Source organism: Mauremys reevesii, linkage group 5 (assembly GCF_016161935.1).
Source record: "Mauremys reevesii isolate NIE-2019 linkage group 5, ASM1616193v1, whole genome shotgun sequence".
In the NCBI taxonomy this organism is placed as follows: domain Eukaryota; kingdom Metazoa; phylum Chordata; order Testudines; family Geoemydidae; genus Mauremys; species Mauremys reevesii.
The window spans coordinates 125,778,597-125,796,313 of record NC_052627.1 but is presented as its reverse complement, the minus strand read 5'-3'; the positions used below and the strand labels follow the sequence as shown (position 1 = coordinate 125,796,313).

The window sequence follows — 17,717 nt, the reverse complement described above, 5'->3', positions numbered from 1 at the left end:
ATGCCGGCCACCTCAACAGCTCCAAGGAAAGATTTATCTGCTAGCTCAGCAGGTGTAGAATCACTCAATGTGCTTTTTGGTAGATGGAAGAGATGCCGGCAATGTTTACTTGCTAATTTGGATCTCCATGAGAAAAATATCCCACTGGTTATGATTATATCCGTGAGGAAAAGGGAGGAAAACTGTTGCCAACGCGGAGAGCTGAGATGGAGTGGCTGGGCACTGACTTTGAGCAGCCAGACCAAAGGCCACTAAAAGAACCCGACTGGAACTGTGTGCTTGAGGGAGGCTTTGAAAGAGCACTTTAATGGTCAGACGCAGTTGTATTTTCTGCTGAACTGTTCTCAACCTGGAGCGTTGGGTGCTGCTAAGAATTACATAGTGCTTGCTGTACGTTTATAAATACGACTGGGTGTTTTCCTGAACCTATGAATTAGAGACATCCCTGTGAACATAAACAGAGTGCTCTGCCTGGCCTTCCCTCCTAACCCAATGGGGCGATGAAAAGCGGGAGCCAACTCTGGCTCTTTGTTGTACCTCTGCCTCTTCTCATATGAGTAAAACCAATGACAAGTCGATATCTGTGTCTTGTTAACTTGGGGAAGGGCCAGGTACCATCTTTAATTTAAACATTATAAGGAAAAATGCATGCACACGTTTACCTGAGTTCTCTTCCCCGTTGTCACACTTATCTGCACTCGCCTGATGGGACTGGCTAGACTGTGGTGGAGTCTCAAATAGGTCCTGGCTCGTGGCATCGCTGGAGCCTCCTGCCCAGTCTCTCCCATCCTCCTCCTCACTGTTCATGGCCAGGGTATCTGTCTTGGGTTCCTCTAAATGGCAGGTCTGCAGCTCAGCACAGATTGATGGAATCTGCACTCAACAAATATCAGCTCCATGCCATTCGGAGAAGTGGTTTGACTGCATCTACTGCAACAGGTCGCTTACATTGGTGGGAAACCAATTTGAAAGTAGATGCATGCTCAAATAAGTCAACTTACGTCACGCTAACGTTGCAGTGTATACCAGGCCTAGAACAGAAGCAGCCCTGCCGGAAGGGAGAAGGAGCTAAGCTATTAAACCTGTTTTCTTCGTAAACGTTAAGTGAGTTATTTTCACTTGTAGGTTAAGGTTTTGTTCAGAAAATTTGTGCAAGTATCTGAATTTTACCCTGTCCTACAGGTAGCTGTTGAATGAAACAATTGTAACTTGACTTTAGTTAGTTAGTCTTCTAAAGAGATTTTGCACTTGGCTCAGTAACTAGGACACTGGTCAGGGAATCATAGGCCTGAGTTCTATTCCCTATTTGCTGTGTTTTCCCCATCCGTAAAATCTGGATAAACTACTCTCTTGTAAAGCTCTATCCGTGAATGATGCTCTGTAAATGCTAATTAAAGTATTATGCAGCATAACTAATTTTCTAGATTCTTTACTGTAATTAAGGGTTGTATTTTTCTGCTGTTCCGGTGGGAGTTAAATGGGGCAATGACTCTAAACACAGACACTTCTGTATGTTACAGTTTAAAGTCCTTCATGCTGGATTAATTTGACATAAAATGAATTAAATTTTATCCTGCAAAACCTTAATTTCCTTTCAGTCTAGTTTTTGCTTTTGTGTACCTAAGGGTCCTCTGCGTACCTGATGATACTCCTTCTAACCCTTTCCCCATCTCTAGAGAATGACTGAGAACAGAATGAGATAAAAAGTCTCGCCTTTTATGTTGCTCCTTCTGAACTGAAATCTCTTGAGTGTGCTCATTACTGCTGAACTTGCAGTATCTGTAGCACTCTTAACTGCAGGGAGAGAGGCTGAGGAATTTAAGATGGATCTTCCTGAAGTCTGTGCAGAGTAATACCAATAGGCCAACTCATACTAGTCTGGCTTTGGTTAAATTTTAGTGCTTAAATCCTCTTCAGAAATGCCTGAGTAAGACTGCTGCTTTATGTGATATTTTTTGTTTAATCCTAGGGAATTGGCTCGTGAAAAGGTGATGCGTGAAGTTAAAGCATTAGCTAAACTTGAGCACCCAGGTATTGTTCGTTATTTCAATGCATGGCTGGAAGCACCACCAGAGAGATGGCAGGAAAAAATGGATGAACTGTGGATAAAAGACGAAAGGTAACATACAATTTCTGTATCTTTTTAAAGCGATACTGTGTTTAGTGATGGGATGGGAAGGCTGATGTATTCAAGAAGTATAGAGACCAGCCAGTATAGACAGGCTCATACACTTCTAAACTAAAGTTGATGGACTTAATTAGCAATGTACAAATATGTTACATCTTGTTTTTAAAATGTTTCTCTCAGCCTGTGTCCACCTGCCTTTTAATAAAATTCCGTTTTGTGCCTATGGGAGATCCTAAAGCACTTTGCTTGACTTTTGCTCTTGGGCCTTTGTGTGATTAGAATTTTCTTATTTTGCTACAATGTAATTTTAAACTTTATAACCCTGGCTTCAGTTTCCAAACTGAATAGAAAAGCATCTTTTAATCACCATTTCAAGGGATAGTCTTATTAGTTTAACCCCTTCTGTGCTACAGTAAAAGCATAATTATGCACAATGAACACTGAGATACTGCCTGCTAAAGGTTTTTGTTTCATTATATGACCTCTGTGTTCATTAGGTGCATTTCAGGATTTTTGATTGATAGGGACTTCATAGTACATTACAAGCGTAGAGGGGAAAACACTGCTGTCAGTAAGAAGTATAAATAATGAAGGATCCTGATTGTTAATGATAACTCTGCTTGTGTTTGCTAACTTATTACTATGATATGCTTTACTTTGCACTAGCAAAGCTAATAGAGATCTTGCTAGATCCCCTTAAATGATCTGTATTATCTGCAGACAACGCATTTAGGATTAAACACAATTCTATAGTATTAATCTGACTTTCCTTTTTTTAGTACTGATTGGCCACTCAGTTCTCCCAGTCCGATGGATGTTCCATCATTCAAAATTAGAACAGAGCCATTCTCTACCAAGGAGCACATTGAAGTTATTGCTACATCATCACAGAACGTTAAGTCTTTCTCAGTGGGGATAGCTTGTGGCCAGTCCGATTCCTCAGAGAGCCAACTTTCTCCAGTGGAGTTCTCTACCACTGACAACCGGGACTTGAACCAGGCAGCAGATCTGATGTTAAACCTGCAAGACAGTGTCCTTACAGATTGTGATATAGAGGACAGTACTGTTGATGAGACTGATCCAGGCCACTCCACTGAACTTTGTTCTCCAGCTGTGCTTGGTGTACGGCTGAGAGAGAGGACCTCTTCCTCCATTGTATTCGAGGATTCTGGCTGTGATAATACTTCCAGTAAGGAAGGTAACAGAAGTGATGCTTCACATGACTACTGCCATTGTGCGGAAAAAGCAACAAGTGCAACAGGATTTGAGAATAGGAAATCTCCTTCAGGAAGCTCTCTGTCTGTTTCTCCACCAAGACCAACAAGTTTAAGTCTGGACCTTTCTAAAAATACTGCAGAAAAAGTCAAACCCACCTCGCCAAAAGTGTACCTCTATATCCAGATGCAGCTGTGCAGGAAGGAAAACCTCAAAGACTGGATGAACAGAAGATGCACGATAGAGGAGAGGGAAAGAGCAGAGTGTCTGCAGATATTCCTGCAGATAGCTGAGGCAGTTCAGTTTCTTCATGGTAAAGGACTAATGCACAGGGACCTCAAGGTTTGTATTGATAAGGAACATTATCAGATCTTATCCCTTTGACTGTCCAGCATGATCTAGTGAACAGTGTGCATCACTAGAAGCCTGGAGCTCCTGAATTGTAAACCTAGTCATGTCTCTAACTCACTGTGTCCTTGGGCAGGTGGCCTTTCTCCCCTTCTGTGGCCTTGTCTTTGCGGCAGTGTTAGTGCAAGTTATGTGCATTCCAGTTACCTTCTCTTGACTTAACCTGGCTCAAGTGAGAACAGTCACACTGCAAAACAACGCGTGGGTAGCAGAGAGTATCAACAGCATGGAGTAGCCGAGTCCGCACTGCATTATTAGCTTGAGCTTCAGCACCTCTTGAGCTTCAACCCATGCCCCCAGATAGGCCAGTTGGCTCAAGTTTAAAGCACCACTTTAATCTAGCTTGAGTTTTTTGGTGTGTGTATGGGATAGAGCTAGGGGTAGCAGTAGAACTCAAACTGAGGCTGCAGTAAAGCCAAGCCCTGTCTTTTTTCCACATTGAGGTAGTAGACCATATCTCCTATCTTGACAGGGTGTTGTGAGGGCTAGTTAATATTTGCACAGTGCTTTGGAAATACACTTGTCCAGGTGGGGTAAATATTATCATTAATTATGGCTATGAAGCTTTCCCAGCTATAGGATTATTCCTACCAGGCACAGTTAAGGTGCATTCATTATGACATCCTTTAGTTCACTCTGTTTCCAGTGGAGTTACTTTATGGTAGTGTGCACCTTAGATGGTGGTTGAGCTAAAAGCCATAGTTGGTTTCCATTCTGAAATAAGTTCTACAATTCAAAGTGAACCAGCTCATACTGGTATCTCTCTTCTTCCCTTTGCTGTGGTGATACTGCCTAGGAGCTCTGGTTATCAAAGGTAAAAAGTGCTGTCACTCCAGAATTGAAAACTAAACTACTCCCAGTTGAAGTCTTGGACCAATGCCAAAACCTAAGTACAACTGGTTTGAGGGTTGTAATGACTTTATAATGTCTGATATCTATTAAAACGTCAGGACTAGAAGTGAATGCTGTTGGCCATGGGGAAGTTGTTTAGTGTTTGTTTCTAGTTCTGATGGGTTTGAGATATTGAGGTCATAAATTAAAATTGCATCATTCTGATTGTCATTGTGCCTTTTCCCCCTTTACTTAAATTCTGACCTGACGTTAGTGGCTGCTACCTCTGGAACTTCTAGCGTTAGAATCACTATTGTACACCATCGGTATGTGCTGATGAATATCGAAACTTAGATACTATTTGTACTTCACTGTTGCTGCTTCTCCTAACGAATTCTGAGAAACTGAGTCCCATGCTGTTGCTGACATCAGAGGTAGTTCCTGTTTGGTTGAGGAGCTGTCATTGCCCAATTAATGGGAGTAAATATTGAACTTGGAAGAACAAGATAAAGTCCACTCTTTTTCCCCACTTATCTGAAATGTTGTTATAGCTCCTCAAACATGGAAACAGTAACTATTTTGACATGGACTGAAACACACAGACTGTGCTGGGGAAGGCAGCCATTGCAGGTACAAAGAATTTTAAGGTTTGTGAAACTAACATTTTACAGAGTTCAAAATGAGTTACAACAGCAAAAATATGCCGGAGTTAGAAACACTTGGAACTAGTCCAGATATTTTTGGGACCAGCAAACTTCTTTTACTATTGATTTTTTTGAACCAAGAATCAGAAATGTTAATCCCTGAGAAACGGAACAGAAGGATACTTTTCAGGTACTTGAATTGTAAACATATTGGTACCTTGCCCCACCCATGGGAAAAATGTTGTTAAAACACAATAGTAATAATAATACTATAGGTAAGTATCTTACAGCTTTCCCAGAGCCTTTCATTGGGATCAGTGGCTTAACCTGGTTCTGCAGTACAAGGGTGCTGAGGTGGTTCTTTGGGTGCTTGCTCATGTCCGTTCCATTGTAGATGTGTGTGCTCGCCACATGCCGATGACAGAAGTTTTTCCCTCAGTGGTATCCATAGGGGACCGGCTCTGGGGCCCCCTACAGTGGCACATATATGCCACGGTATAAGGGGCGCTGCCGGCTCCCCCCCACCCTCAGTTCCTTTTTGCCGGAAACTCCAACAGTGGGGAAGGAGGGCGGGTCCTAGAATGGACCTGAGCAACACATCTCAAAGAACACCAGTTGCAGAACAGGTAACTGTCTTTCCTATAGATCTTGAGTTAGAGCTCTGACCTTCTAAGTCAGCAGTTGTGAGTTCGAATCTTACAAGGGCCTCCTAAAAGTTTTACAGACACTGGCCAGGAGGTGGATAAGATGCTCTAAATCTCTCCCCTTTCTAAATTCTTGCTTAGTATAAGCGGCATTAGGGGTATTCCCTTGAATGAACAACGTTCTTTATTGAGTGTCCAAAAGAAGTGTCTAAAATCTGTATCTCGCAGCTACGATATTCAGATGCTGTTTTAGGAGGGAAGCTTATTTGTTTTTTCTTGGCAGAATCAACAAGCTGGTTCATTCACTTTTCTGTGGTTCTTGAAACTTACTGGAACAAATCTTTACCTAATTCTGTGGTTTGTCCAATATAATAAGAGGTTGTTTGTACCATTTTAGTAAGTACCCACACTTCATTAACTGTGTAGTTCCAGGATTGTTCATTATAAATACAGATATTTAAGGTTCTCACTGATCAGAGCGGGCCTCATTTCAAGGTAAAAGGAATTTATGCTATTTCCTCAACCAATGAGAGATGTCACACTTGGATTTCATTGGAAGGGAATGAGCAATGTGAACCTAAAACTGTCTGGTTTTCATTATAATGCCAGAATGCGCTTGAAAAGGTCTTATCTGACCCCAAAAGAGAAAAGAGGCCCCATTGGATGGGGCAAATTGCAGACAGAGTTCCCTAACCAGGCAATAGTTTTCCAGAAAGGCAGTTGGCTCCATTGCTGACATGAAAAAAGCATACTAGTGAGAACTTCATCTTGGTCAAAGAATGCTCTAGACAAGTTGTCTGAGTGATTGTCACATGCCTCTAAAGGTTCCTTTTGACCTGTTACCTTTCATCAGAGTGTCTACTGCTTGATTATTTTTTTTTTCCTCTCAGGAAGTTATTCTTCCTTGTTTACTCATTGGCCTGTTTTTGCTGCCATTTGCAATGTTTGCAAGTTCCAGATCTCCTTGATTGCTTGAAGCTATAGGCTAGGTAAAGGGAAAGAGGATTGAAAGAATAATATCTGTTCTTGGGGGTCCAGTTCCCCTTCTTTTTAGAATCCCTCACTCTCCCTATCCATAACACTTTCTTCCTTTTTCATTGTCTTGGAGGAGGAAGTGTGATCTTGTCTTCAACTTCCTGCCTGTCTGTAAACTGGAGACAAACTGGGGCTATGGTATCTAAATCACTAGTGGAGGAATCTGTGTGCCCAGCAGACTAGTTCCATACTAGTCTCAAATAGGTATTTTGATAACTCACCTACAGGAAGAGAAGGCTGGGGAAGGGAGAGTTTTTATTCATTTCAGTTGGGAGGTGTTCATACACTGGTGATGAGGGCCATATAAATACCTTTTATAGATCATTTTGAGCATGTTCTGCATTTACAAGGTGGTAATTATCCTGCACTGAAACTCTCAAGGCCAAGTTATTCATTTTAGGAAATTATTGTAGGAAACAAACCCTGAGGCTGAGTTTACCGGCCCCGGGAGTGATTATTACTGAATTGAGAAGGCACTCCCTGCCTGTAGATTTATACTATGTTCATTTGAGAGCTATCTAAGCTTTTGACACACAATTCAACAGACTTTTGTTTGCTCTCACTCATCTCTCTCCCCCACCCCATGGGCAGGTGGCAATGGTGGAAAAGCCAAGGTAGTGAGCTGTGCTTTGGAGATGATGGTGGTCAGGTTTGTAACCATTATTTGCTATTGTGGAAAAGCTTTCCAGAGGTCCAGCTCTGCCAAGAAAGTTCTGTTCCCTGCTTCATGGTTAACGGACAATAAATGTGTCCTGTGTCCTCTCAGCCGTGCACCTCTCTGCTCTGGTGATGAATTCTGAGGGGAGTAGACTTCCTCAACTCCCTCTAGCCATCTCTTCACCTAGCCCCATTCCTAATATCTCATCCATCCCTGCTTCTTCTGGCCCCTCCTTAAAGTCCACCCTTCCTCCACTAAACCAACTCCTCTCATGGGTTTAATATCTGGGGTAGTGGGAGGCTAGACAGCTGTCTCTGTTGTGGGCATGTCAGTAGGAAGTCTGAGGGCATTGACCAAACAGAATAGAGACTTGCACTACATCATTTAGAAATAACCATCATTATACAGATGCTGTTTTCTGTGTACAGCATTGTGTGTATAGACACACACCATAAAGGTCATTATGGCTCAGAAGCTGTAAGGCACTTCTGAGCTGCTCTTTGTGAGATCATTCCATTTCTATATCATTCAGAAGTGGCTCTGGCTAGTGATTGTGTTTTCTGGTAGTTAGTAAGCTGGGCCTGAGGCAAAGCTGAGACTAGTTCACTACTACATTCATAAACAATAAAAAATTAGATTTTAAATCAGGAATTATCTTTTTGTTCCATTGTGGATATACTGGTCTGGCTTTCTAGCAGTTAAATCAGCATAGTATCAGTAGGAAAGCAGGACTTAATTCTGTTTTCCATTATGTTTATAATGTTGTGATTAAGAGTGGTGTTGCAGTCTGGGTCAAAACTCCTCAGTGTGGTCTACAGGTCAGATGAGGGGACTGGGAGTCAGCACTACAGACGTCCATTCCTGACCCAGCCACTGATTTGAGACTTAATTCCCAACCCAGCCATGTGATCAAGGGGGAATCAGGAACCTCTCTGTGACTCAGGCTATGTCTACACAACAATGTAGGCAGCGTTTAGGGTATGTCATACTACATGTTGCAGTGAAAAGCAGGCTGTGTCCACACCGTGACATGTAGCTACATGTCAGCGAAAGGCTCTGGCAGGGAGGAGGCTGCAGGGAAAGTGTTTGTTTGGCAGTCCCCTGCTGCATTCCACCTGCCAGAGCCTTTTCCCCACCACCAGAATACTTCCCTGTGGCGGGGAAAGGCTCCAGCAGCAGGAGACTCCACTGCTAAAAATAGCAATGTAGACAGGAAGACACTGCTTGGGCGAGTAGAGACCGTATTGGGTATATACCCAGGTACATACCCACAGACTTCAGGCATGTCTTTACCTGTCTACACTGCCAGTCACACCCCTGCTGGGGGGCTTCCCATGTAGGCACACTACATGCTGCCGAAAGAAGTGTGCCGTGTAGATGCACCTTGAGTTGCCCCCACTCTTACTCAGGAGTGTTTCCCTCAGGAGTGTTGACAGTAGATATTTGTAAAGTGTGTTCAACCCTCTACAGGGAGGCAGTAGCCAGCCATTGTCAGTTAAAGGGATTTAAAGAAAGTAAGACTTCAATTAATGCTGAATGCTCTTTGCCTAGGCAGCTGGAATTCTCAGTTAAGTAAATTAATCTTTATTTTGCAGTTCACCTTTAATATAGTCTGCCTGAATGAATTGCTGTGAATATGGAGGTGAAGGCTTTTGTTTCATCTTTGTAATTCTTTTTTTCTCTCATCTGTTTGGTTTTCCAGCCTTCCAATATATTTTTCACAATGGATGACATAGTAAAGGTTGGGGACTTTGGCCTGGTAACTGCTATGGACCAAGATGAGGAGGAAGAATCTGTTCTTACTCCAATGCCAGCTTATGCCAGACACACGGGACAAGTTGGGACCAAACTTTATATGAGCCCAGAACAGGTGAGATTTTTCTCTTGCGTGATGCAGTGTCATGAATGGATTTAATTCTCTTCTTGAAGAAAGAGGCAATATTTTTTTAAAGTTTGTTTAATTTATTTCTGCCTACCAGAAAAGTATTGAGTGGTCAGGATCAACTTCATGCCTTGCATGTGTATACTCAGATATTGGGGTTATCAAGAACTGGAGTTCGGCATCCACTCGTGTACATACATGCCTCTGTACACATCTTTCCAGCACTGACTTATGTGAACCCAGGTGATGGAGTTCACGCAAGCTTTTAAAAAAAAGTCCAACTGCATATGCAGGTGTTGGTGCTGGAAAAGTGCATATGTGAAATTGGGTGAGTACACGTGGAAGCTGTGTTGAGGCCCCACTGAAAATCTAGCCTAGGAATTGAAGGAATAATGACCTTATTCCTGGCAATATATAGCCAATTCCCAGGATGCAGGACCAGGATCTGTTGGTTTTTTTGTTTGGTTTTTTTTTTAAGTTTCGAGGATTATAACTTGATGTGCTCAGAGTTCTGTTCGGGTTCTTATGCTGTGCCCATCAAAGTAAAATTTCAGTATGAACTGAAATCTGATATTGGCATTTTCAGTGTTACTTTTTAAAAAATACTTGTAAAACTTGTTCAGTTATGTTTCTAAGGAAAGACCGTTACTGTTCTCCTCTATTCAGATAGAACCTGAATACTTGAATATAGTGCCTGACGAATCACCCTCTTCAGCCCTGTAAAGAACTGATTGTGTGCATTTAACTTAACGGGGGTTTGTGTGTTCCATAGTGATTTCAAATGCACTGATCAATACTGTCCGAACACTGCAAGTAACATGAACCTGATTTTGCATTTTCCAGATTTATGGGAACACGTATTCACACAAAGTGGATATCTTCTCTCTGGGACTGATTCTGTTTGAGCTGCTTTACCCCTTTAATACTCAGATGGAGCGGGTTAGGGTAGGTATGCTCTTGTGCAAAAATACTATTCTCAATTCCACCGTTTCTGTATATCATGTACTGTATGAAAGTGGCTTACCAGATATTTGTATGAGATTGTTATGATATAGCAGTAAGACATGCCAGAGTTGGTTGCAGTGTAATAAAGAATTGTTTCTGTCTCACCCACGAATCAGAGTGACATGGAGCAGTGTGCAGGACTTGTGCAGTAGAGCAAATATGGGCAACTTAATTATGAGGCCATAATTTCTTCATTTCTAAAGCCATCTAAGGGAAGCTGTAGAACTAGAATTTACCAGAACTCAAAAATCTCATTACAGCTTTTGAGTTGAAACCCAATTCTTGGATCCATTTTCTATATGTCACCCTTCTGCCTTTCACCCCTCCTACTCTCTCTCTTTTTCTTCCTCTCCTCTTCCTCCAAAACACCCAGGGAAGGTCCCTGCTGCTTTTCCCTGCTTTTGAAGTACAGTCAGAGTAGACTTCCTGACCTTAAAGCAGCCTTGCCTACTTCTCCAGCAATTGGGTGACTCTCGTTGTTCACATGTTGCATTAGCCAGGAATTGGATGGAGAGAGGTTCATGGTTTTTCCTGCTACAGTCCGTTATATCCTAATTCCCACTTAGCAGTGTTCTGTTAGGAAAATCTGATTTAGAAAAATGCATATAGATCCTTCCTGGCTCCTTGAGAATTCATTCACAGCAGGAGAATGAGGGCCAGGGAAGGAGCCTTGCCTGCACGTGGTGAATAATGGTCTGTGTAGGAGAGGACAAGTGGTTGTGTTTCCACCAAGGTTAGTTATTGACACGAATGGTGGATTTAAATTCTTCGTGAAGTGGACTGTTTGGGCGTAGTTCAAATTTTGTCTCACAGCCCTGCCACTGAACATAAGTCTGGCCTGAAAGCATCTCTCCTAATACAGTATTGCACTCCACTGAGTAAGGAATCCTAATAGCTGTGGGGTTTTATAATCTATATGAACATGCCCCCAGAAGAGCAAAGGTCTCTTAAGTCACTTGTTGCCAAAACCACTTCTAATTCTGCTTTTCCACTGTGAAATAGTAACAGTAAATGTACTGGGACACATTCCCCCCAGAACACTTTCCTTCTCATTCTCAGGCAAGAAGCCCATAAAATAAGTAAGATCGTCGTCTGTCCACTTTTTGCCATGGATGCAGAAGCAAACCTGTCAGTTAAGGGAACAGGACCCTAAATCACACTGCATCCAGAGTGCTACCTCCAGGGGCTTCTCTGTACAGCGATTTCAGCCAGGGTGTCAATCTGCAGTGCACCAGCAGTAGAGCAAAGCACCCTACAGAACTGGCGGCAGCAGGATCCACGTGGACACTTAGTGCACGGCAGGCTGGGGTGCTGTAGATTTACACCCTGACTTGCCATGCAGTGAGTGGCTGTTCGGACAAGCCCCATGAGTCTCTGGCTAACCAGAAGAGAACTCTCCCTTGTTTTTGTTTTCACTGTATTTTCTTCAGTGTTGTTTTGTGTGTGTGGGACCCTTGACTTCAGCTGATCCTGCTCAGGATGGCATTTTAGCTAATCCTGTGCTCACTTCCTCCCCCATCAGCTGTCTCCCACTCACCTGTCATGCTGGTAAGGAAGGGCTGTTCAACTGGCTCTTTGAACTGGCCATGACTGAGCACTAGTAGCCAAAACTAAGAGCCCTCTCCCTGACTTGTAGCTAGTCAGCAGTGGCTCTCCCCCAGTAAAACCTGGGCGACAGGCAAGGAACTGAAAGCTTAGGACTCAGAGCATGAGTGTCACGTCTGCCCCTTGCTCAGACCAAAGCAGCAGGGCTCAGGCAGATGTGGAGCTGTGGCAGTGCAAGTTCCTTCTAAATTAGAACTCCAAATGCTGATCGATTTAGTCCTACAAAGAGAGCAGGATTCTTCAGACAACACCCTGCTTAATCCCAAGATTTCAGTGCCCTTTTCCCCTGAAACTGTTTTTCCTGGCCGTGTTCGAACGGCAGTCACCACCCAGCAGTATGACTCATCAGGGGTTTAGACTTCTCGGTTCCCCGATAATATTTGACTGACTTTAAGCTTCAGATTTTGTGTTCAAATTGCTGCAGATGGAGCCCTTTTTTAACAGTCAAATGCAAAGCATCTCCTGTTTCTAAGCATGCTCAAATGGGTCATGGATCAGTACTGGAAATTAGGGAATTTCAAATTCATTATTAGCTGCAGCAGCGTAGTGATTTGTAACTATAATTGACTAGGGAAAATATTTCCAGTAGAGGGAGCCAACACATTTGGTATGAAGTGAACATGGACTGTAATGGAGATGGGTTATGTTGCAACAAAGACAACTAAGTTTCTAATGAATTATAACTAGAATTCTAATGAATTATAAAACTTGTAATCAATCTGTTCATTAGTCTATAAATATGAAGTAGGTGTGAGTATCCATATGGCTTTCTAAGATCTGTAGCCAGTGATCTTAACCTCGAGTGTCGTAGGTGTAATACTGACAATTCCAAGTGTCTCTAGCAGTACACTGTCCATAATACTGTCAATGGAGCAGTATTAGGCGGGACCAGAAAAGCATTACTATGGGGAAGTGGCTGGGTTTCTTAGCGTTACAAACCCCGAACTCTTCTGTCATGTCTGTGAGTGCAAACTCTGCCCCCTGGGAAGCAGTGACTTGCATGTTTATTTAAATGCATAGTAATTCTAACCAATGATGCAAGTCTTAATAAACACTACCACTTTTCTCTTGTTCATCAGCAGTATTAAAAGTATTGTGCAGGACTGATTTGTTTGCATAGTGCATTTTTGTTAAGTTAGTATCTTAACTTTGAGAACAATAATTAAATGGGCAAGATGTTTAATGACCTTTTTAATATTGTTTCAGACATTAAGTGACGTAAGAAGTTTGAAGTTTCCACCATTGTTTACTCAAAAATATGCACAGGAGGTAAATCTATTTGATCTTAGTTCTGTATTACAAAGTAACTGGAATGCCAAGTGGCAAAGACAAGTGAAGTAGTCTTAGCTGGTCTGTTTTTTAAACCAAATTCCTATTTCAGGTACTTTACTGTGCCTCTGAAATAAGGCGTAATCATTTTAAATCACACGGCTATAACCTGTACACAGATACCTTTTGCCCCACATAGTCTAATTGCTATGAGTTGAAAATATATGGTTTTGCTAATGTAGGAGCATGCACTTTACATGATCCCTTTTCCCATCCGTCCCATCCTCGTGTTTTAAATCCATATCGTAGTGCAGGAAACAGTCCTAGATAAGTGAAACTGGGGCTGCATGTGAATTCTCACACACACATACCCTTGGGAACCAATGATAAGAGTTAGATCTCTTTAAGGGGAAAATTGTGTAAGCAAAAATATCATGGGGCATGACATGCCATATTTTGGGGTTGTCAAATCTGTCCCCCTCTAAAGTAGTAGGATAATTTCAGAGGAAGAGGGTCCTAATTTGCAAAACCCCTTCATGAGAAATTGTGAGTCTCTCATTTCCAGTTTCTTTTCTGGCTGCTTCAGCCCTGTACTCAGACTAGATCAGCCTCCTTCTCCTGCTACCACTTCAGCCTGACTTCTACGGGTGTGGTCTGCTCTGAGTACTGAGCTGAAGTGAGATTAGAGGTGCTTTATTTCTCTGAAGGTACAGTAAATATTTAGTTTTAACGATTTAAAATATTTATTGAATGTGTATCTGCCTATATTGTGCTTTGACACGTTGGAGTTTCCCTTTAAGACTAGCTACCAGGAGTTCCTTAAATCTCAGGATTGAGTGCATGCTTAAGGGAAACGTGGCCTGAGATTTGTAGAGTTTGTAAATGTGCAATTATTATTTTTCCCCTTTTGCTTTATTAAAAGATCTTGGGCCAGATTTGACTAGACTAGTGGGTCTTTAATCCTTTAGGCATAAGGGTCAATCTGATGCCACTGTGCATCCAGATTTCAGGCCTTTTATGTATTCCCAACCACTGTGCCAAAGGATTAATGAACAAATTACTAGAAAAGCATTTTGGGGGTGTCTTCTAGTTGTTCATGCGTCTAAACCTAAAGCTAAAACATTAAATAACAAAGCCATTTGAAAATAGTTTTGCTGTCTGAAATGTCACATAGCACATCATTTGTTTTCTTCTAGTACGCTATGGTAAAGCACATGCTTTCTCCAAGTCCCACTGAAAGACCAGAGGCAGAAGACATCATAGAAAACCCTTTATTTGAAGACTTAGAACTCCCAGCAAAATCACTGCTTAGGCAGAGGTCACGGACAATGAGTTCCTCTGGAATTAAGCATTCAAGACAACCAAGCAAATAATTGGGCACAATTATCCTGAGTACACTCAACACAGCTCAAAATGGTTATTCAGCAGGCCGGAACCTCTGTCACATAATGTTGATCTCTGATACAGTTCTTTATTTCTCAGATTATGTAGAAAACATGTTGGATGGAGCTCAGTTAATCTTGTTTGCTATTGTTAGATGACCCGATGAAAGCCAGTAACTAAACTTTTTGCATTCCATTGCTCTTTCTGCCTTGATCCTCATAGGTTGGTTGGTCCAGCACACTGCTTACATTTGTTTGGATACTGTAAATGTTAGCTGTCGGGGGAAACTGGAGAGATCTGTTTATGTAAATAGAATTAAAATGCTGTATTTTTATAGAATAAATTAGTCTCTAAACCTGATGGATATATTCCCTGATCACTTGCTCTCTGGAGAAATGAAGGTGATCTTGAAACTTTGAAAAATCATGACTCCATTTTTGTCCCTGGTGGGTAAACTGGGAATCTGCACTATTTTTAAAGTAAAAGTATCACAGGTGTACATACGGTCACTATTCATAGCCTGTATTTAGAAGAACTGGTGGATTGTATTTCCACACCATAGTAGATTTTTAGGGAATGTGTTTTGTACTAACAAACCTGTAGAGGGCAAAAGGAGGTTTTTGTCCCCCGCTCCCGAAAAAGGTTATAGATACTGTTATGAAGAGCCATAGTAAGAAATTAAGCATATATCAAAATCTTGAAATTCTGGAATTTTTAAACCTAATTAAGTCATAGGTATATTATGTAATACTGTAGATTTGTACTTTTCTAAATCAACTGTAGGCGTTAGTGTAATCTGCTAATTTAACTGCCTAATATGAAGCTTTTATTGTTCATTGTAAATATGTTCATTCTTATTTATAAAATGCAGAATCAATCCATTTGGGTTGGTGGTGTACAGAATGCACTTATTACAGTTGTGGAGTGCATTAATTGTGACTTCTTTCAAGTCTAAATGATTTAATAAAGTTTTTTATTTAAAGCTTTATAGTTGCTTTTCTTTAAAAACAAAAACTACACAATAAGCAACCCTGATGGCAGGTTTACATGGGCTGAAGGGGATAGAAAAGCCAGTCCTCCAGCTTGTTTTACTTTTGTGCCAAGTTCAGTTTTATAGTCTGCACTGTGACAAGTTGGATTCTTACTAACTTATAAGACTGAAGTGGGAGTTTCAACTGTGCTAAAATACCGGTTGATGGAGGGGCCACACGAGAAGGAGACAGACACTGAGACTTTCCTCTTAGGAGAATTAACCTTTGTCCTGACATTTCTGAAGGCTGGTCTTAGTCTAGAGATGAGTGTATTGGGGAAGTTTGAAGAAATATTTTTAGTTTTCTTGTGGTGGGGGGGAGAAATAATTTTAGTACTAAAAATGTTTGTGTTGGTGCTTTTGTTCTGCACTCCAATAACTCAGAGGTTTGTCTGATATCTTTTGAAGTCCTAGTCCTTGAGGAGGACTTTTTCCATCTCTTTAACCCCTCTCCCTGTTCCACAAAATGCACTTCTAGTTCTGACCTCTGAGTGAGTCAGGTTGGTACACTACAGACCATAGGAGTGTCAAAGGCCTGTCACTGAATCCAGTTGACTGCAGCATCTGACTGAAGTGAAATTTTATGTCATGGTAACAGTAGGCTCTAAGGATGTGTCTTCACAGCAATTAAACATTTGCAGCTGGCCCACGTCGGCTGACTCGGGCTCGTTGGGCTTGGGCTTCAGGGCTGTAAAATTGCGGTGTAGACATTCGGGCTTGGGCTGGAGCCCAGGCTCTGGGACCTCGCAAGCAGGGAGGGTCTCAGAGCCCAAGCTCCAGCCTGAGCATCTACACCTCAGTTAAACAGCCCCGTAGTCCAAGCCCCCGGGAGCCTGAGTCAGCTGACAAAGCCAGCTGCGGGTGTTTACTTGCAGTGTAGACATATACCCTAAAAGGTCCTTCTTCGTGGCTTCCAGCCAGTGGAAGTGTTCTGGATGGGGAGTTGCCTGATGAAGCTAGATTGCCTTCAGGAGGTTGCTGTGCTGAAAAATGCAATCAGATTCAGGGTATTCTGGGAGCCAGACTATAGCAGAGTCAAAACAGGAGGGATCACGTACTGCCTGCCTTGAGAGATTTACCTAGCTTCACACTCAGACTGAGTAGGCTCAGGGGGAGTTTCTCTCAGCCACCCCTGAGCCCCAGTATGCTTCACCTCTCATCAGCAGGGTGGTTTTGTTATACAATGTCTGGTCACATTCAAACTCGGGTGAATCCCTCCTCCTCCCATCCCCCCCACTTCCTTCTACAGTTGTTAATGTTGTACTGTTAAGCAGCTGCTGAACTCCATACCAGAGGTTTGTGGCGTTGTAGTGGTAGGATAAGTGATTTTTTTACATCCCTTATCTGCCTCTCCAATGTCCTGTGCGGCTTATTTAGACCATTGTAAACCACTTAGAACATCTTGGACAAGAGGGGCTCTACAAATTCTATAGCATGATAAAGGTTCCCATACTTGTTTCCGCCAGTCGTATTTGGTTGGGCAGCCTTCCAAAGGCCTGGGACACAGCAAGTTCCTTTGATACATGAAATGACAAGACTCCTTGTGGAAAAAGCACAGACCGTCACTGCCTGGAATCAGCACTATTTGATTTTACAAACTGAACACACACTTCATGTACACGAACACCTCTCCTGTCCGTCTGCACTTGCTGTTGATGAATCACTTATTTTAAATCTCTCAGACTTAGTTTGGAAAGTTTATAAGCTTTGCAACTACACACTTATTTCTGAAAAAAAAAATTGGGGTGAAATCTACCACGGTGCAGAGAGCCAGCACAAGCCCTAGGCACCTCTGAGGTCACTGGTGACTGGGTCTTGTGCTGTCTCTCTGCACATGAGTGAATTTCATTCATAGGCTAGCGCCTACCAGCACCTCTGTGCATGATGAACTTTATTCACAAGTAGTCCCAGTGAAAATGTGCAAGTAATGTTGAGCCCTTTGTAGCACCAAGGCTGTATTGAATTGCCTTGAGACAGCAC

At 42.2% G+C, this 17,717-nt stretch overlaps 1 protein-coding gene across 1 annotated transcript in view; it reads left to right on the top strand.

Annotated features, from left to right (window-relative positions):
- Positions 1-15,693, top strand: part of EIF2AK3 (eukaryotic translation initiation factor 2 alpha kinase 3) — a 61,389-nt gene extending 45,696 nt beyond the window's left edge. Inside the window, exons 12-17 of the mRNA XM_039539859.1 lie at positions 1,970-2,119; positions 2,908-3,685; positions 9,266-9,433; positions 10,289-10,390; positions 13,262-13,324; positions 14,521-15,693. Coding sequence (XP_039395793.1) covers positions 1,970-2,119; positions 2,908-3,685; positions 9,266-9,433; positions 10,289-10,390; positions 13,262-13,324; positions 14,521-14,697 — 1,438 coding nt within the window. The 3' untranslated portion in view covers positions 14,698-15,693. The remainder of the gene's footprint in view (positions 1-1,969; positions 2,120-2,907; positions 3,686-9,265; positions 9,434-10,288; positions 10,391-13,261; positions 13,325-14,520) is intronic.
- The last annotated feature ends 2,024 nt before the right edge of the window (positions 15,694-17,717 follow it).